Source organism: Athene noctua, chromosome Z (genome assembly GCF_965140245.1).
Source record: "Athene noctua chromosome Z, bAthNoc1.hap1.1, whole genome shotgun sequence".
NCBI classification, from domain to species: Eukaryota; Metazoa; Chordata; class Aves; order Strigiformes; family Strigidae; genus Athene; species Athene noctua.
In genome coordinates, this window is record NC_134077.1 from 70,981,562 (window position 1) to 71,003,220 (window position 21,659).

The window sequence follows — 21,659 nt, forward strand, 5'->3', positions numbered from 1 at the left end:
AAGGAATAGACTAGCCTAAAAATCCCTTATAAAAACTTTTTGGTTTTATATGTTGTGACCTGTTTCCCTGCCTAGACAATGTGTTCAGTAAACCCCATTGTCCAAGCGTTTTTAATGAAAAAGTGACAGTAGATTGTGCATTATTAATGGAGCTATTAAAGCCCTCCATGGGTAGCTGACAGGACTGAGCATGTACTAATGGCTTAGTAATTACACACCACTTTGAGGCTTACTGCTGCATCAGTTGTGCCTTTATCTTACCAGGCACAGAAGCTGTGGCAGTATTTGCCATTATACACACTGCCATGCCTCTCTGCCTCAATAACCACTGAATCACTGGATTTATTCATGAGCTGAGTGAGTGAAGAGTATAACTCCAGAGCTAGAAAGGTGGTGGTGGAGAAGCACCCTGACACTTCCATTCTAAAAGCAGTATACATGGCAAAGTAAAAAATATATGTGGGTCTGAAAACTTCCATATTGAGGACACATTTAAGCAGGAACCCATTTATATTAATGAGTAAAAGGTTTTGCATTTTCTTTGTTTCTTTCAGAAGGTGTGTGAGGGGAAAAGAAAGAATAGTAACAGCATCTGAAATATATAAAAGCTGTTAATATTACTTATCTGGCCTGCTTACACTGCTGCCTACTCCCCAGAAGCAGATGCAACATGAAAACCTCCTGCTATTTACTTCACTTAACTTATTTTCCTCACTTCCCAAGCTACACTGTTTCCAATTTTACTAAACAATTTTCTGAAATTAAGGTAAGAAATGAGTTATTTTCCCTCAATATGGATGGTAGCATTGTGCTTTTAGTTGTGTATTGTCCAAAAGGCATTCCAACTGCTTTGCATGTCAATTTGTACTGGAAAGGGAATCCCGTAAATGAGAGTGTGCTTCCATCTATAACATGGATTTGTACATACCTTAAAAAAAGACTTCCTCTTTTTTTTTTTTTTTTTTTAAAGAATTTGGAAAGTTACATATGACAACAACTTACCCAGAACCTTTTTCTTCATATAGCAATGTGCTGAGATTACCAGAAGAAAACTTCATCTTGAAAAATGCAGTAAATTCATACAGAGAAAGAGCAAGATAACAATTGAATTACTCTGAGTAGAAACTAATTCAAATCCTAAGCAGAGTAACAGGACCAACTGCAGTGGAGGCATAGGCATGACTTAACAGTCATAAATCAATTTTAATTCATTGATAAATGTAATTGCATTTTTTCTTGAAACTCAGAGGGGAAATTGAAAATATTCTGAAATTACTTAAAACCTGACAAAACAAAAACTGCAGCTAAGAATTCAAATGTATTGCTTCATGCAAACTGATACCCTCATATGGCTTATTGACTTAAAAAAAAAGTCATTTTCATTTTTAACAGAAAAGTTGGGTCTTCTTAGTTAATTTTTATTCTCCAGCTGAACACTCATCTGTAACTAACGAGTTTTTGAAAAATAAATCAAACTGGGTCACTGCAAAGTCATCAGGCACTCTGGGGATGGGTAGCATGACACTATGCCTTTTACATCTAAGTTGCCTGTTTAAGTTCAGTCTAGGCCAGGAGTGACTGAAGCCTACTGCCAGATGTTTCTTTTCATGCATAATAGGCTGGTTTACTTGGTTCATTTTGCAGTGAAAAAAAAAAAAATTACATATGTTCTTGTGAAACTGTCACTGAAGACAGAATGGCTTCGGCAAACCAGGCTATCTCATATCGCAGAATCAGAGAGTGACTGAGGTGGGAAGGGACCTCTGCATGTCACCTGGTCTAACCTCCCTGCTCCAGCAGGGCCACCTAAAGCCCAGTGCCCAGCACTGTGTCCAGATGGCTTTTGAGTATCTCCAAGGATGAAGACTCTACGACCTCTCTGGAAAACATGTGCAAGGGCTCAGTCACCCTCACAGTAAAAAAGTATTTCCTGGTGTTCAGAGGGAACCTCTTGTGTTTCAGTTTGTGCCCCCTGCCCCTGGTTGTGTCACTGGGCACCACTGAAAAAAGAATGGCTCCTTCTTCTTTACTTTCTCTCTTCAGATACTAATTCACATCAGTAAGGTGCGTCTGAGCCTTCTCCAGACTGAAGAGTGCCAGCGCACTGAGCCTCCCTTTGTATGTCACAGGCTCCAGTATTTTAACTGTTTTAGTGGCCCTTTGCTGGGCTTTCTCCAATATGTCCATGTCTCACTTCTGTTGGGGAGCCCACCACTGGACAAAGCACTCCAGATATACCTCACCAGTGCTGACAAGAGGGAAAGGATCACCTCCCTGTGAGTGCAACACTCCTTCTAATGCAGCCCAGGACACTGCTAACATTCTTTGCCACAATAGTGCATTGTTGGCTCATGTTCAACTTGGTGTCCACCAGGACCACCAGGCTGTTTTCTGCAAAGCTGCTTTAGACACTGGTCTCATCAGTGTGTCCCTCTGAGATCAATGGCATCTCTCTGTGAAATACAGGGTCTTCCATTAAGATGGGGCACACACTAGGAATGAATTGTTTGAAATTGTTAAAACCAAGCAAAGCCGACTTACCTCTGTGCAAGGCTAATACACACAAATGGGTACCAGATAAACTTATGAATCACTTTTCAACTGAGCTAGAAAAACCTGAAGCAGTTAACATACTGCAAGGTGGTATAAAGGGATGTGGTCTAGACACATACTGAGAAACACACAGTTCAGATAACAAAGAAATGTTCTGTTTACAAACAGAACAACTCCTAGGCTTGTACATCTTCTACTCAATGTACATTCAAATCTAAGAAGTTTTGATTTTCCAGAGCAACAATATGAACTGTAGATATGTAGTTCAAATGTTTACACTACCACATCTTAGTGCATCAAAATCTGATACCTCAAGCTAACATTTTAAATAAACTGACATAGGTGGGTTGACTGCCTGCATAATTAGTTGTATTCATGCCCACTAGGACCTATGGACATACACTTCCTGAAATAAATGTTTATATTATCGCTTAATCACTTCAGTTATAATTAGGTAATGGACTGCACTTTTAGTTCAAGGTATTATTTTACTACTTTAATTTTCTTATTCTTATTTTAAATATGTATTGTATATCTTCTGTCTCTGAAGATACTTCTGTGGTATTTGAATGAGTTCTTATTTTATGTTCCAGACAGACCACAGTGGACCTCCCCACAGGAGATATTCCTGCCCTCTTGTCCCTGTTATAAAAAGATTTTTGTGGAACTCATAACACAAGGCTACATCTATTGAGCTAAATTATCTCTTTATTAGGAAAGCACCAACACCACATTTTTCAAAATTACTGGAATTTTATTTGCCTCAGGCTTATGACTTGCAACCAAAGACATTGTGCAAAGAAAGCAAAGATTAAGTACACTTTAGGGAAAAGGTGATAATCCACACTGGTAACATAGAAGATCAGTCTGATGAAAGAAGCCATCCATTACACTATATAGATTGCAATATTCAATAGCATTTTTTTTTAACTCAACTTTTTTTAATTGAGAAAAAAAAAAAAAAGTTAAGCAAAGTTTACAGTAGACATAAATTTCATACAATTCAAAAAGCATTTTTCTGAAGATCGTCAAGCATGAAGTGGAAAAATGTTTATGAGACAAAGTGGATGAAGGCTAACTATTGTACATTTATAAGCTATTAAACCAAGTTGCATATATGTACCACAGTGTAAAAAAACAGTACAGAACAAATAAAAACTTTGAAAACTGCCTGATGAAAAATAAAATAACCAGTGGCTATTCATGGCTTCTCCTGGTTATCAATGCTACAAAAGACTTTTTTTTTTTTTTTGTCTTTCTGACGCCACTGAAAAACATACTATCAAATGATAAACCCAGACACAACCAAACCATTACCAAGTTAAAACCAGCCCATAGAAATATACTATCAATCCACATTTTCCATCAAAAGCTTTTTTTGTTTTGTTTTTAAATCTTTTGAGGCCCATTTGGTCACAATATGTTACTTTTTTTTTTTCCTTTTTTACACCATGATATCATATGCTTGTCTGGCACTATCCTAAAGCTAATTTATAGAGAATGAGAATACAGAAACAAACCAATGTTTATCTGACAAAATGAATTCACTGGGTATAAAATAGAAGAAGGGAAGAGAGAAGGGGAAGGGGTCAGTTCTGCCAAGAAAATAAACCCTATGGATCACTCATCATCACTTCCGCTTGCTTCCGACTGGTCCTAGAGGTAAGAGACACAAGACAAGTCAGAAATTCTTTGCCAGTTACTCTGTGGAATGTGTTAAAGAAGGAAAAAAAAAGAAAGTAAAAGGAAGAAAAATAATTAAACTGACAAATCAAGATAGTCTTAAGAAAGGTACTACGTTATCTAATATTTCTCTTTTGTGACATTTCATTTAATTGCTGCAGACTTCTTTAGAAAAGGAAAGACACAGAGTCAGGAAACACTGTATCTTTCTACCCACACGTTTAAAAACAACTGGAAATGGGTCTGTTTTCATTTGCTGCAATAGCAGAAGCACCCACACACACACAAAAAAAATCTTGCTAAGAGTTTTTTTGTCTGTGGACAAAAGCAAACACACCACGAGGTTTAAAGGTTCAATGAAATAAGGAACAGCTCCAAGTAATAAGCTCCAAACTTCTTAGACTTCTTGTCTTTCAGCACTGGGACCAGATCTCATAAGCACACCCAGACACAGTTAACACTCCCCCCCAGTTCTCTCAAGATGATCAATACAGATCAAAAATGTGCTTAAGCATGAATAATTGAGAATTCTGACACCAAGCAGGACAGGGTAGAGACGCAATCACTGCAACCACTTCCACAGTCTCAGTGAACAAAACTTACATTTTCATCTTGATCCTCATCACTATCATCATCACTCACAACAGGCTTGGCTTTTGCTCGGCTTTGCCTCTTCTTCCCTTTTCCTTTCTCTCGACTTTTTTCATCCTTCTTATTTAGCTTGATTTTGACTTTCACTGACTTTGCTGCAAGAAGTTTATTAGCATATGTAAATGTAACTTTCAGTTACCAACTTTCAAATGCTGTCTCTGTTCACAGAAATTCACCCCTGGTAGCAGCCTGAGAAGATATTCCCCTCTGTTCTTTATCTGGACTATGGAACAATGAAGCAGAAGTATTTGCTTTTATTTCCCTACTTCTTGATAGCTTTAACAATAATCTGTAATAAACTATAAAGAATAACTTTAAGTTGACTGTGTGCATCTTCTCTTCATTCTCAGAATGGTGTCTACAGGTAGTATATGGTCCTGTGAGAAGACACACATCTCAATATATTTTCTTCCTTGCCCATAGGAATGTTTATCTTTTGTACAAACAGGCATTTTTTTGTATTTTAAACTACAGAAATGCTATCTGGAAGTGACTGCCAAATTTTGAGTCAACACCTTTCTGAAGAATATGTTGAAATTCCTGATTCCATAATATCTAATTATTTCCAAATGAACCGCTAAACTTGCATGCTTTGCACACCCACGTGATATACTTGGAAGAGCAGCTCAGGGCCAAGAACTAGTTTCTGTAACCAGACAGAGGGAGTAGTTGGAGAGTATGGGTAGATGTATTGGGTAGCAGAAAGTGGAATGAAAGGATCCCTCCTTTTCCACTGTATCATGTTTCCCACTCTGTGGAGACTCAATGAGTGTCACCTCCTGCTTCTGAAACAGGTTCACTTAGTCCTTGTTGCAATGAAAAATATTTGCAACATCTTCTGGTTCTTAACCAGGTGGTAAGTTTTATATGTCACACCATGCCTGAAAGTTGACCACCTATGGATAAAGATTCTCTAGTCTTTCCAGAACTTCTCCTTACAAATAACATGAACAGGACCAGAAGGGTTTATAAATAATCATGGCCAATCAGATCTGCTTCCACAAAACACCTCTGTGATTTGTTTCTGGCTTTAAAATGGTTTACTGTACTCTAAGAGGTATAGCCAGGACACACAGCCAGAAGACAAGCTGAATGTTAACAACCAAAGCAGCAAACTTAGTAAAAAGTTTCACCAATGGAAAATAGAACCTTATAATCAGTCTTCATGCAGAAACTAGAAAATCTCCCAGATGTACCCTGCAGTATTTAGCAGGGGACTTACATTCTGATTCTGACTCTTCTTCTTCTTCGTCATCTTCATCATCATTGCTTTCATCCTCACTTTCTTCTTCTTTGGCAATCTTCTGTCGTGCACTTTTGAACACAGACTGAAGAACAATGGAGTCCTCATAGATCTACAGTATGAATACAAACCTCTGTTGGAACTTTAAAGTCAAGCAATATCAAAAATTCACAGCATAGACCTTAATTTCCAGAGCAAGCCCACAGAGTACATGGCTTTTTCAAAACTGAGTAACAATGCTTGTTGCATGAATTTTACAAGAAATGCCAACATTAATTTTTCATGCTCTAAATGATGACATTTATCAGTAGTGAGCCACAAAAATACAACTCTTAGAATGTATCTAAATGTCCAGTTAGTGTTTTTATTTTTATATTTATTTATGTATTTTATTTATGTATTTATTACCACAGGAACTATCGTGTATTTTCATCAGATCATAACAGCCTTGAAAAACTGCCAAAGCAACAGACTTCAGCAGTAAGCACCTTAATTAAAAAAATGGGTTGTAGTCTAGCAATACAGTTGATAATGACAAATGGCTAACCCTCATGTTAATTATTCTTATTTCTTTCTGAAATCCAAAGAGGATAGAAGGAAAGTAATTTATCCCAAGCAGCTCATTCCCTCCTTCCTTCCTCTCAGATTTACAAAGACTGAAAATAAATAAATAAAAAAAAATCAGTGCTTGTTCTAAACTTATCACCTGCTCTCAAACATTCTGTAGCTTGCTCTCAGACATCAGATCTTCCCTTTAACCTCAACCATGAGAGGACTCTCAAGAGTGACTGGGCTACATTTGGCTTGTAACACATTTCTCAGATTAACACTGTAACAATCTTGTTGCCTTGCTGAGTATCTGGTTCTTCATAATAACCTTAACAAATGAACTTGTACATTTTGTTTTGTAAAACGTCAGAAGCCAAGCACTGGACAATTCAGCACTAAACAACTAAGAACAGTTAACAGAAGGGTACAGAGTCATAGACTGCATTTGGTTTTATCATCATTACCACTTGTACTATCCTAGCTGTTACACTACTCCTTTGAATAAATTATAGACTTTCTTGTATAAAGGGACATTGGGTATTTGTGAGAAAGATACTGGAAGGATTTTTGGTTGCCATTACACAATCTGTATGTTAAAACTGATAAAACTGTTCTAATGTTTTGCAGGTTAAGCAAAATGAATTAGAAAAACTTTGTTCAGAATACTTTACATGAAGTATACAACCTTTTTTTTATCTGACCTCCAAGTCCTTTTTAGGAAAACTGCCTCTCACTGCACATCACTCCCTATTATGAAGTACCACTGTGCAATTTGTTAAGAGATGTCTGACTGTTCTTGACCATGGTAAAACTTCTTGACATATACATAATGATCATGAATGTTTTGAAAAGGCTTTTCTCTCATTGTCTTATGACATTAGTGGGCTGTGAGACCCCACAGTTTCCTTCTTCAAGGTCAAATGATTATTGACTTTCTCTTATACCTACTTCTTTTCAAGTAAGCTATCGATAGAAGCCCCTGAGCTCCTCCTGAGAACCATTTCTTTTTCTTACACAGAGGCGTAGCATATCCCATTGTTCTTAGGAATGTCTCTTTCAACTAACCTTGCTGTCCTTTCTCAGACCAAACACTTTTCTAAGACAAAAACAATTAAGGATGTGTATAACATTATATTTTTCTAATGCCGGTCACTACATACTTAAGGTATCACTGTGACCCAGACTTTTAAATGGAATTTCCTAGGGAAATAAAGGGTTTTCAAAAATTATTTTAACCTTAACACAGAATTATGGGGTAATATTCAGTATCTATTTTGATCCATAAAAAACCTGGGGCTGCTTTGGGAAAAGCTGTGGAGATAAAATTTTCTTATTTTGACCAAAATCCAATTCCAACAAGTTTCAAAAAAACCCCAGCAATGGCAGTGGGACTTCCTTCAAAAGGGGAGAAGCAATGACAACAGAACTTTATGACAAATTACAATATTCATGACAAATCTTCTGTTTCTATAGACACATACTATTTTTAACTCCTTACATGTCTGTGTTTTATTTGATAACTACAACATGAAAAACTTCAAATTGCTGAGGTTGCACTGAGGACAAAAGCCTCAAAACACAAAGTCTGCCTCTACCTGAAAACCCCTCATTCCAGCTCAGATGGAACTGCTTTGCTTCAAGGAAAAGCAGCATGCATCATACTAACAGAAAAATCACATACAATTTCACTTGAAGTCACTGTGTACTTAAACAACTGCCTGAATTAGCCTTTTGGTTTTGGGTGCAGACACAAATAATCTAGTTTACTGGTATGTGAGAGCAAAGGTGGACCAAAACTATTACAAAGAACATAAAGTAGCCTTAAAAACTGGAAGACAGCTGCAGGACGACTGCTGCAGAAGTGTCCTGCAAGTCACTGGAAATCAAAATGAATGCTATGAGAAGTTATCAGAAAGAAACTTAAAAAAATCTTAGATACGAGTTATTTGGGCTTCATGCTATAAAACTCAATAGTACATCTGGTAATTAATACATTGAAATGGAAAATAATACTGCAACACACTGAAACAGGTTGGGTTCTTTCCAAACAGAGCAGCAATATCTACTTAATATTTCTTCCCACTCAGGATTATTCCTGCCAATTCTACCACTGCTGTCTAAAAACAGACCAGTTTGCCATAGGCAACTGGAGTCATTCTGCTGAGAATAATTTGATTATTTTTTTCATTTTGCTACTGATTTTTATTTGCTTCTTTTTACCTCCTCTACCAGCTTCTACCATTTTCTACATTTTCAGTGATACTTCTGGATATTACCTTTCCTTCATTTTTATTTTTATTTTTCCCATTTGTTATCTGTAGATATTTACAGCTGTCTCATTGCTATGTGACTATGGAGTAAACTGGCAATTTACATTTGGACAAGGTCTTGCATACAGATTGAGGCAATCCCAAGCACAAATATGGACTGGGAGATGAGTGGATTGAGAGCAGCCCTGTGGAGAAGGACTTGGGAGTACTGGTGGATGGAAAGTGTCTGAACCAGCAATGTGCACTCACAGCCCAGAAAGCCAACCATATCCTGGGCTGCATCAAGAGAAGTGTGGCAGCAGGTACAGGGAGGTGATTCTCCCCCTCTACTCTGCTCTCGTGAGACCCCACCTGCAGTACTGTGTCCAGCTCTGGAGCCCCCAGCATAAGAAGAACGTAGACCTGCTCAAGCGGGTCCAGATTTGGCCACAAAGGTGATCAGGGGCTGGAGAACCTCCCCTATGAGGACAGGCTGAGAGAGTTGGGGGTGTTCAGCCTGGAGAAGAGAAGGCTCTAAGGAGGCCTTTAGCAGCCTTCCAGTACATAAAGGAGGCCTACCGGAAAGACGGGGAGGGACTCTTTATCAGGGAGTGTAGTGATAGGACGAGAGGTAACAGTTTTAAACTGAAAGAGGGTAGACTCAGATTATATGTAAGGCAGAAATTCTTCCCTGTGAGGGTGGTGAGACACTGGAGCAGGTTGCCCAGAGAAGCTGTGGCTGCCCCCTCCCTGGCAGTGTTCAAGACCAGCTTGGATGGGGCTTTGAGCAACCTGGTCTAGTGGAAGGTAACCCTGCCTGTGGCAGGGGTTTGGAACTAAATGATCTTTAAGGCCTCTTCCAACCCAAACACTTCTATGATATAATATGACCTGACATGCAGCAAAATTTTGTCCCACACTTTCTATCATCATTAATTTTCTTATTAAAATTTTTTTTAGCTATTTATAGGTTATTTCCATATAACTGAAGACAGTAAGAATACCACACATGCATATTATAGAAAACATTTTTTGTTTCTAGATAGCAAAAATCAAGAAAAAATAATGAGCTGTATTCAACTATTCTTCATAATTAATTGCGTGCTCATTTTAATTTTTAACTCTCAAATTTGAATATAAACTCCCCAGTTTAACTAAGGATCCTCAGTAATGTTTAGGAATCTAAAGGATGCATTAGTATTGGCAGCATCAACCTTCAGCCTGCTTTTACTTAGGTTTTTTCTAACATAATTTCTTCCCTCTTGCACATTACAGCAGTTGTAATGTTTTCTGTTTCAATTTTACATTGTGTTTGCATAACTCTATTTGAACCTCATCTATAAAAATAATAATCCAAGACTATGTTTCACTGTATAGTTAGATAACTTTCTTATCTGTCCTCTGGATTTTGTAGTGTTGTGGCAGTGTCCTGGGCTGAATTCACAGCACTGAGCATGTTCACGTGTGTGAAATATTTGTTTGAGATGGTATTTTGACTTCTAAACTTCTGAGACTCAGCTGGGATTTATTATTACTGTCTCTTAAAACAGACACGGATCTTTCAACATTAAAAAAAAAAAAAAGTTACCAGAGGATCCAGAGAGTAAAAAGCTTCATACACAAAGCTTTACATCTGGACAAACCTTAAACCTATGCCTTCCATGAGCAGAACTGAAGAGTTCACTATGAAGTGTTTCCTCAACATCCTGTCCTAAGCCGTACTGTTAAACCTCTCCTTCTGTCACACACTGTGGTAAACCCAAGCTGATGTATCCCTCTACACGTACTGCCTTTTACCATAGAATTAAATAGTCTTATAGCAGCTCTAAACCACACACAGATCAGAAAAAAATTATCTCAGAATTAGAATAAAAACCAATTTCTCTGTATGCACACACTGCAGCTGTGTCCAGTGTTTTCCGGATGTTTCTAAGAATGGGCATTTTTCTCTATTCAAAGTAAGGATTAAAACACAGGGTTTATGTACATAATATAACAATCCACAAGCACTGAAAACATTAGGCAGGGGAAACCTGTATGTTTAACACAAAGCAGTTCATTCACACCTGTGAGCCCTCCAAATTGAATGTCTGAGCATTGTGACACAGCAACATGACATCTTTCTCCAAGTCTCCAAGACTCCGATACTTATGGTTACGAATTCTTTCCTGTTGTATTTGTTGAGGAAATGAAGTATGGGTGGGCAGTGGTTCAGAAAGAAAAACAAGAGACAGGACACTGAATTAATGTTTGATTTCGACATATTAAAAGCCTTCTCTTCAAAAATTTTAACTAAGCATCAAGACATGTACCTGTTTAAAACAAAGAAAGGAAGTCTTAAAGCATATCATTAACATATTACTCAAAAGAATACACCAGGGTAATTAGAGTCGAAATTAAGCAATTGCTGTGTGAACTGGAAGGGACAAAAGGAAAAGAAATAGAATTCTTTTGGTAAAAGGAGTTCCAGTTTCTTCTTTTTAGCACAGGAACAAAATAAGCTATGACATGAATTAAAGTCATAGAGTTATGACATCATGTAACAATGCAAAAAGCTGCCTAAACCCCATCTGCCAAACTGTACTTGGATCTGACCTGGCTGTTCCAAGATGTGATGCTAGTTTAGGGATGACTATATTCCCCTAGAACCATTGCAATCACTGTGTTTTTACCAAAGATGTGCTTACAGATTCTCAATTAGGTCTTTGCAAAAAAGACAGTGAGATGTCTTTCCTGAAAGTGTCATTCATGTCACACTGCTCATTTTGATTCGACTTTGAAATTACAGTGATATTCTGCAATAGACTCTAAACAAAATTCCTAACAAGGTGTGCAATCTAAGCCACAAATACAGGTACATGCAATATTCATGTTGTAATTTTAATGACAACTTCGTGCTTACTCTTCTGTATAACAAAAATAAATACAGGAATCTCCACTTCCAAAAAACATTCTTACCTTTATCTTTTTGAAGTCCACTGGTTTCCTAATCAATTCATAATATTCTGGTAACTCTTTCCTAGATGGGAGCTGAATGAAGACTTCACTTAGCTGTCGTCCTGAACTGTTGAGAAAAATAAACCCATAATGCAAAGAATTATTGTCAACTTTCTCACAAAAACCACACACACACATACAATCTAATCATAAGAAAAAAATAATCACAATTTTTTCCTTTCAAAGAATTAGATATTGAACCCTGCTCTGTTTTTTTAATTTGGTGCAGATTATTAATTTACAATTTAAAACATATCCTTTGTGCTGTTGTCCTAATGTATCACCATCACTATAGGACTGTATGTGTACGAGGCTTTATGGAAGAAGGATCAGGATTTGAATCTGAATTCTACAGTGGTTTCCTGAGTACAGTCTTATCCTTTTCTCAGTTTTGCTTTGTAATTTTTAGAAAGCGTCCCTCCTATCACTATAGGTTTATCTTCATCTTTTTATAGTTGTTTTGTACCTTCTCATCACAGCAAACCATTTGTTCATACTTGATTTTCATTATACCAGATGCTGATTGCTATCAGACTAACTAGATGTTACAACAACAAAAAAATTAACTCTCATTAGTGACTGTTAGGTTTCTGGGAAGATCATTGCAACTGTATTGAAAATCACTACTGCCATTTGCATTTCTTCAGTCATCTGAAATAAGTGATGGGTTGTCTAAAAACCTTTCATGCTCTAGGAACATTGCCTATCACTTAGATGTGTTCAGAATTTCTAAGATTTCCAGATTTCCCATTGTTAGCTATTTTAACGCTTCCAAATTGAGGGGAGGTTTTAATTTTCTTATTTGTGGCTTCCTAAATAATACACGACCATAAGTCACCTGGAGAGGAAATGTTTGATGGCACTTATGGGCTTAGTCTTTTTTTTTTTTCCCTTTCTGCATGTCATTTTTCTCACAAAGTAGCAGAAAAAAAGTTCTGCTGAGAGGAACTGTAATTCACTGCACATAACATTCACAAGCATTTCCCAGCTCACATTCATATGCTTCTTCCTCTCACAGCTACTTCAAAAAGGCCCTGTTTTCTCATTCGCATCTTTGGATGGTAACTCAGGGATACCAAACCTTCACAAGAGTCGGGCAAGAAGCCTGCCAAGTCCTGGCTTCCACCTGAGCTTCTCTCTTGTTATTACCTTCCACAGTGGTGTGGGATATTAAATCAAAGGTTAACTGAGGCAGTTCTGCCATGGAGCATAAGAACAGCTCTGGTTTTTTAAAGTCATGAATGCCTACTGTATCTTAGGCATTTCTTAATGCCTGAAATAGCAACAGAATTTGAGGGGATATTATTTTTCTAACGGACATGATAGACAAATGAACAAGTAGGAGTAAACAGATTTTGCATCAGAAATAGCGTGGCCAGCAGGGACAGGGAAGGGACCTTACCCCTGTACTGTCACTGGGGAGGCCGCACCTCGATTCCTGTGTTCAGTTTTGGGCCCCTCACTCCAGAAAGGACATTGAATGACTCGAGCGTGTCCAGAGAAGGGCAACAAAGCTGGTGCAGGGTCTGGAGCACAGGTCGTACGAGGAGCAGCTGACGGAACTGGGGGTGTTTAGTCTGGAGAAGAGGAGGCTGAGGGGAGACCTCATCGCCCTCTACAGCTTCCTGAAAGGAGGGTGCAGGGAGCTGGGGATGAGCCTCTTTAACCAAGTAGTAAGTGACAGGACAAGAGGGAATGGCCTCAAGTTGCACCAGGGAAGGTTTAGACTGGATATTAGGAAGCATATAGGGGTTGTTGGGCGTTGGAATGGGCTGCCCAGGGCAGTGGTGTAGTCCCCATCCCTGGAGGTGTTTCAGAGTAGTGTTGACTTAGCGCTGATGGATATGGTGTAGTTGGGAACTGTTAATGTTGGGCTGATGGTTGGACTGGATGATCTTCAAGGTCTTTTCCAACCTAGACAATTCTGTGATTCTGTGAATTCCTTCATTTCCTTAAGCAGCTGTTGCTCACCTAATCCAAGATTTCTTACTGCTCTTGGTTTAGTGCTGCTCCTATCCACCAAAAAGGACAATAATGTAAACGTTTTGACCACAGCTTGCTTATCAGTGTTGTTCAACCAGTATCATGGGTGTCAGCTGGCAGCTATTTTTCCATCCAATGGAAACCTAGAAACCAAAAGTCTCTGTCTCATCCTGACTTTTGTCTGACTTGCAGAAGCAGAATCTGTTCCCCTCGACTACTTAGCAGTAACTGCCAGGCTGCCTTCTGGATTACAGTAAGATCATGGCACATGCATGAATGCACTTCTGGGTGCTGCTGCTGCATGGTGAGACAAGGTGATCTACTGTGCACCTCTGTCAGGGAAGGTGAGAGTGAAGTTTATCTACCCCACACAGCTGTTGGACTTCACACTTGGACTTCACACTCCGGGCAGTTACTAGCAATTTCACCCAACAGATCTAATTTATTTGGGAAGCACCCTGTTACTGAAATAGAGGAAATCATAAAATGACTAGATAATTGTAATCCCAAATCTTACTGTTTCTCTCCTGACAACAAGTAATCGTGAAACTCAGCCACTGTACCTCCCATATCCTTTGATACTGATTCACACCAAAGAGTCAAATTCCATCTTTTCGTACTTCCCCTGTCAAAGTGGGAGGTGTTTATACTATGGATTTAAAGGCACCAATCTTGCTAACCATCTATATGACTGACTATGTCATGCCACATCCCAGAACTTAATCTTCACCTCAGACTGCACTCTCAAAGAGAAACTAGAAGCAATACAAGGAGAAGCAATGCATTAAGTACACACTGCACAACTGACTAAATTAAGTTTTTCTATTCTGCAAATTGAAGACTACATTTTTTTGTGTGTTAAAAACACAAGCGTTGAGAACTCACAACTGCACCTGGAGTCAATGAAATTTATTCTGAACCTACAGAACACTAACTACTCTGAGAAATCAGATCTCTGGTGCCCAAATGGTAAATGTAATGTCTTAAATTTTAATGTCTTAAATTTTAAGCTTATATTCCTCCTTTGTAAAATGAGAATAAAATGTGAAAAAAGTTCTGTGTCTGCAGAATGTTCAGACTCCTTATGAGCATTATAAAGAAGCCCATGGGGAATTCAGCCACTCAGTAAGCAATCAGTGCCCACCTTGTAAATGCAAGGCACTGGTCCTGTGGAAAACCAAAGCAAAGCAGTACACTGACATGGCATTACGCTGCAAACTGTAACATTCCTCTCTGAGGGAATCACATTAGGTTTCCACATTTTTTGTTATATCCTATTTTTTTGTGTGCTTGACTTCACAAACTTAATACAGTTATTTTAATAAATCTGTGCAATATATTGACATATGATATACATGTAAGCTAATCCTTTAAAAAGTGTGAAAAGTTGCTTTCAAAACTTTGTGCACTATGCATCTGTCTTTGCTATGCAGAAGGACTGTGTTATCATTGTGGTGTTTTAAACTCCAGAAGATTTATTTTAACAGAAATAGCTATTTGAGAAAAATCACCAAAGCACTGATGCTGGTGCTGCTTCAAACTATGCTTCAGAATCTAACAACATTCAAATATAAACAGCTACTAATAATCTGATTTTAATCAAATTTTAAAACATATTTAGCATATTTGTCCTATTTAAAAAGCTTCTGATGATCACAGAGCTTTTAATCTCATGGCTATATAATTTTTTTTTCTCTTTTTACAAAGATGCACCCACCCTTATATTGTATTTTATATTAAAAATATAACAGAAGTAAATTATTAAACATCAAGATCCTATTTTTAAGATAGAAATCTACCCAACTGTGATTTGTCTACATGTTCTATGAAACTATGAATGCCATAGAAAACCTTCAAGGTTTGGCCTGATATAATTAATTACTGAGAATCATTTAAGGCTGTGAAAGAAAAAGCATTAAGGGCATGAAATATGCAACAGACAGAAGACTAGTGCCTGATTTTGCCTACTGAGATCAATAACAGCTTATTCTGTTCTATCATTTTTACAGAACCTCATGTCACAAAGAAATATTATCTTCTGCTTGCTTTGTGTACGTGCATCTATACTGTAAATTAACGTGATCTTTCTCTACATAATTTCAAATGGCTGTGTTGTGGATACAACAGGAGAAAATTAGTAATTATTAATGCAACTGGTTTTAATCTCTGTCCTCACTTTTGTAATTAGAAAATAATAACCACAACTACCACACAAAAATCATGCGCAGTAAAAATCACTTACAGTTGCCTAGCAACGAGCAGGATACGTGCTGAAGGGAAGAAGGACCAGAATAAATTAAAAGACCCGACTGTGAAAGAACCGTGAGTGATAATTCACTGCTACTGCATCAGCTCAACATCAGCTAGTCCTATGCATGCTCATATTAAAAAAAAAAACTTTCATGCTATGCGAGTTAACAATACCACTCATTTAAAAAATATTTTTGCTTAGAAAAATATTGTGCCCAGTGTTTCTATTTTCTCTGATCTTTGTCAAACTGCTTACAAGGTGTATACAAGCATATATTTCCACCCAGTTAGTCAGTATTATCTTCAGTGGAATTAAATGCAGGAACTATTAGGCCTCATTTGTACAAAGATCCCTTTGTATTTGTTTCCCCTGGCAGTATGTGAGCAGAAGCAAGCTACCACTGACCTGTCAGAAGTATTAGTACTATTAACATCCTTTCTCCTTTGGAATCAAAACGAGAGACAACCATGAAGTTGAAACTGCAAGACATTCTTGTATTTCTGGCAAATTTCACACTTTTAACAAATACTGAAAATCATTTTAGAGCAGGTATTATGAAGAGTCTTGCACCCTAGTCAGAGTGCTCACAATCAGAACCACAGTGTGCAAATTACAGCTCCTTGACAAATGCAACTCACAAGGATGCTCTTTTAAAAAAAAGCAGGAGGGTGGGGGGGAGAATTCTCTTCTATAGCAAGGTGGTTTCCCTGTATTTAACAACTTCCAATAGTAACCCAGAAATGTTGGGAGATGCTTCATTTTTGTAAAATGTATTTAATGGTTCTTCCTTTTTGGAACTGACTGCAGTAATACATGGTGGACCTCTCCCCGTCACTGAAATGGAAGCGTGTAAAAATACTTTAAAATAAAAGCCCTGATTTTGACATATGGCTATGTACCCCATAACTTTGGCTTGGCTATAAATAAGAATTATTTACTTTTCATGTTTGAACACTCAAGAGTATCAGTTGGCATAATTAATTACTAGTTAGATTAGTAATTGCTAATTACATTACTCACCATTTTACAACAGTTAAAAACTGGCAACTTGAGAAAACACCTGGAAATAGTCTGAATAAAGTCCGTTTCACATACAGAGAAAAATACACTTTACCTGAGCTATATCCTGTCAAAATTAGAATACTATGGACATGAATTTTAACATTTTGTCTTTAATAATGCAGTGATCAAAATGCTAAGCACCAGAGTTAGGGGAAGTCTCTTGCCAAGCAGGAAATATAGACAGGCACAACCACACCACCCTTCAATTTTCTTATTGGCTTTATTAACATGTGGTCAACAACCACCTGCTATGGAGAGAAGGCTTTGTAAAGTTAACTGGTACACTATGCAAGAGCATACAAACAGAGCAGAGAGCACATAGATCACAAATGAAAATCACTGTATGTAACAGAACTATTGGCAGCCTGGGACTCTTGAAAGTCAGCTGTTGCTATCTAAACAGAGCTAATGCAAACTAGCAGTAGCATCAAACTGGTACCAAAACAGGAAACATCAAACTCTAATGCAGGGCAGGACAGTGGATTTGTAAGGAAGCTGAAGGATTACAAGGTATGAAGTATCATTATTTTTCTCCACTTAATTTTAACTACCAGAAAAGGGAAGCTACACTTAAAGCTTATCTTTCTCTGAAATGAAAAATGAAGGAAAAGTTGCAAAAGAAGAAAAACATAGTTTGGGGGACTAAGCCTGCATGTGCATAATGGGGCTCAAATTCGGAATACAAATTACTGATTTCGAAAAGAACATCTCTCTCCAGTAAAATTGCCCCTGCTTTGAAAAGGCTAAAGCCTTAGAACCGGACGTACAAACTAACTACTTTGCTTTCTGAAAACATAAGTATTATATTACACATATGATTCTATGATTATCCGTTTCTTTGGACATTCCTAATTTTAGAGGGAAGGAAAGACAGGTTAAAAAGCACTGGAACTGGAAAGAAGTGCGACAGTAATGCTGGACTCATATATTTCATCTTGCTCTATTTTAAGCAGGTGTTTGCAAGATTAGAATGAGGTACAAGGCTGCAAAGGCACCTAAATCTTAGTTTAAGAAATAATTGCATTAAAATCCCAGATTAAAATGTATTATTGCACATGTGCAAAGATGATGCATATACTTTACACTGGAGAATTAGGATCAACTGTGCAATTGGAAAGGTGTTTCCAGGTCCCTGAATCTAGAGCTTTGGTATTGTAAATAATCATATAAATGTTTTTTAATCAGGAACAAAGCCCAAATCTATCTAGGTATTTCTACCTACCTGTTCCAAAAGGAAAAGTTACAGAACTCTTAGATACTTGAATGTATGCATGAATGTTTATGCTCCTACAACCTTGTGACCACCATCCTGTATTATACTTATTTCTACACGCTCCCTGTTTATGCTTCCCTTCTTTCCCAGGTGAATTTACTGAGAGCAATCATCTTCCCCTCTCAGATTGTGCTGTGTTCGGATAAACAAACCAACCTGTTTCCTCTTGCAAGCCTCTCCCATGCTACTTATCATTTAAATAATTGTTTACACTTGTTTCAGTATAAACTAATCTTTCTTGAATGGAAAAGTATTCATCAACTCAGAAGCATTAATAGTGTCATATATAATGGCATACACATATAATGAGTATTTCCTCATCTACACAGGCAATAGTGTCAGGACCAGGCTCCTATTTTCTTGTGGCTGGACAATACCGATGGCTTGTAGTTAGCTTTGATCAATAATTTCTTTGCTCAGGTCATACTTCTTCTGTCAGTTCCATATGATGAGCTTCCAACTCACCAAATTCCAAATTTTTAGTCTACAAGTACCTTATAATCACTCTGAGGTACTGCATTTCATACTAGTTCTTTTACTCCAGACTTAACTGTGTTAAGTCCTCCATAAATACCATCCCAATACTGATATTTAAAACTTTATGTTTTGGCTAGGACACTCCTCTAATTTTTTAATATGTATCATTAATGTATTACAGCCTACGCCAACACCAAGAACTTCTGTGATATCTTCAGTTACATCCTTTTCCTTGTTTTCACTCAGATTATACATCTTACCCATTAGATCTCCTCTTTCTTTCATATTAGCTTAGAATTTTCCTGTGGTAGTCTAACAAATGCTTTACTACAATCATAGCATCATGGAATGGTTTGGGCTAGAAGGGACCTTTGAAGATAATCTAATCCAACTTCCCTAGCATGGGTGGGAAGGGACATTATTCACTAAATCAGGTGAACAGAAGTCAGAGGATTCTGATCGTCTTTTCTTACTTTTGCTTCATTATAGATTTAATCTCCATTCTAAGCCATTATAGATGAAACCTAGATTAACCTAGCTTCACCTATAATGACAAAGCAGTGTGGAAGAGAAAAAAAGGCTCTGCATCTGTAGTACTGCTCTGTATCTACAGCTGGCAACATGTTTATGGTTTGATACTTAAAGCTGAGCATGAAGAGCAAAGTTGCAGTTAAAAAAAAGGTAGCAGTGAATTCAACAAGCATTTTTACTTCTTAACAATTTGGAGTACTTCCCCACAGTTCTTCAAACGGAGGTACGACTATTTGTTTCAAGATTAACAAAGATAAACATGAGATAAAAAAAGATAAAGAAATGGTTATCAACATGAAGAAAAGCTTGAAGCACATCACCCAATACTGGAACCCAAAGTGCAGCAGCCTGGAAGAAGCAGATTATTTTCAACTTGACATGGACCTCAACAGCTCTCACACCAAAGGAATCTAAACAGTCTGATTTGAACATATTCATAGTGCCTCACATCTCTGTCCTTTTTCTCCTTTTTTAGTATTTTCTTTATTACATGGCAGACACCCCAGGTACCAGAATTCCAAGGAACTAATGTAGTTAGGCTGCCAGTTAACGCAAATCTCACATGAACACTGAAGTTTTCTCTCCTTCAGTGTGTTTGTAGTTCTCTAGAAAGATCTGAAAAAACTTAGCTTGTAGCTATAAATTGCTCTGTAACAATTATTAAATTTATGTTAATGGCATGTTTCATTAAAATCAGTATCATGTTGTCATGTGTGATGGGAATAAAAGGAAATATGAGTAGCTAGTGCTGATAAAAGAGGAAAACCTAAAGAAAAAACTTGTATGTGCTGAGGACATGACAAACAGTAATTTGACCTCAGTGCTAATTTCCACTGTCTTGCACAGAGTTCTTTAATGAGGTTTGCAAGTAACTGAGTATCTACCTCCGAACTTCCTTTTCAAAGAAACATATGATACATTTCTCTATAGTGAATACCTCAAATGTTACTAATTTGTGTGTTTAATCTTATTTTGACCTTTTTAATAATTGTGTAGCTCCAACTTCAGTTTACTAGAGCTTATTGCCTGCATTATTGTAGCCTCTAGCTTTCCTACATATACAGAATCCAACCTATTTTGTTGGATGCTTTTTAAATAAGGAAGGAAAGGATTATAGTTGTCCCCAAATGCCTACAACAGAAGTCAAATACAAGACAGTTAGGAAAGTATTTGGAGACTCCTTCCCTGCATCAACATTATACAGAATCGCCAAACAAAAGCAGCCAACTGGTACTCCAGATTTTTGTGGGCACCAGGGAAAAATGTTTTTTTAAAAAGAAAGATTGTAACAAGGAAAGAAAAGTGGTTCTATATTTATAAGAAGCTCTTCTCAAAAGCATGGGAAAACATAAGATAAAGCACACAGATTTATTAGTTTAGCATATACTGATTTTCACTTAATCGTTTTATTGATTTTTTTTTGCCTGATGGCTTATTAACTGCAACAAAACTTACTAAAGATTGTAGAACTGATTTTGACAAAGTAACTCAGGCCAAAGTCAGTAAGATTTCGGATGAGTATCGTCTGACCACCTTTTGGGGCACAACCAGTTTTCTGTGGTTTGGATCAGCCCCCTGTACTTTTATAAAATAGAGAAGAAACATCTATTATCACTGAAAATTTAAGCTAAAGACAAAGATGATTTCAAGCATTCAAATACTAAATACAGGAAACCCCCTTTTTTTTTTTTTCCCCAGATGAAGCTCATGGCCTACTTTTGTTTCAATTAACCTGTCCCTCTATACTTGCCCCAATTGCCTTCACACACACAAAAGCCCAGAGCTCAATAAACATGAAGGGTTCCAAATGCCTAAACCCCAATTAATTCTCAAGCTGCAGATCTTGAAAATGTTCATCGAACTCTAGAACAACCTCAGTCCCAAAGATTTTAAGGTATTAAAGTTTCCTGATGCCTAAATTTGCAATTCAGTTCTGTCCCAACTTTCATAGGACTGGGTGGTTTGATGCTAGCTCACAAATAAAATCACAATACAGGAACTTGGAACTTGTCAGCATAGCTGATCACACCGAAGAGCTCAGTTTAACAGGCTTTTTTAATTCCTAGCAGAACAGAGCTCCACAGACTTTTTAAAGTGGGCACCAATTCTGTCTTACGTAAGTGTGGTCTCCTGGGAGAGGGAATAGTATGCCTTGTC

The 21,659-nt window shown here is 37.4% G+C and overlaps 1 protein-coding gene and 1 long non-coding RNA gene across 4 annotated transcripts in view; one reads left to right on the forward strand and one right to left on the reverse strand.

Annotated features, from left to right (window-relative positions):
• The window catches only part of LOC141973931 (uncharacterized), a 118,611-nt gene that overhangs the window by 89,531 nt on the left and 7,421 nt on the right, over positions 1 to 21,659 (forward strand). Inside the window, exon 3 of one of the 2 annotated variants that reach the window (XR_012635627.1) lies at positions 14,101 to 14,526. The exons of the other annotated variant lie outside the window; for it this stretch is intronic. This is a non-coding gene — a long non-coding RNA (uncharacterized LOC141973931). Of the gene's footprint in view, positions 1 to 14,100; positions 14,527 to 21,659 lie in introns of those variants that run through there. 2 annotated transcript variants of the gene reach the window in all.
• Positions 3,770 to 21,659, reverse strand: part of SMARCA2 (SWI/SNF related BAF chromatin remodeling complex subunit ATPase 2) — a 121,221-nt gene continuing 103,331 nt past the window's right edge. For both annotated transcript variants that reach the window (XM_074932961.1, XM_074932962.1), the window contains 5 exons: positions 11,887 to 11,992; positions 10,995 to 11,096; positions 6,110 to 6,242; positions 4,840 to 4,982; positions 3,770 to 4,209 (listed from right to left, as the gene is read on the reverse strand). In XM_074932961.1, coding sequence (XP_074789062.1) covers positions 4,174 to 4,209; positions 4,840 to 4,982; positions 6,110 to 6,242; positions 10,995 to 11,096; positions 11,887 to 11,992 — 520 coding nt within the window. In that variant the 3' untranslated portion in view covers positions 3,770 to 4,173. The remainder of the gene's footprint in view (positions 4,210 to 4,839; positions 4,983 to 6,109; positions 6,243 to 10,994; positions 11,097 to 11,886; positions 11,993 to 21,659) is intronic.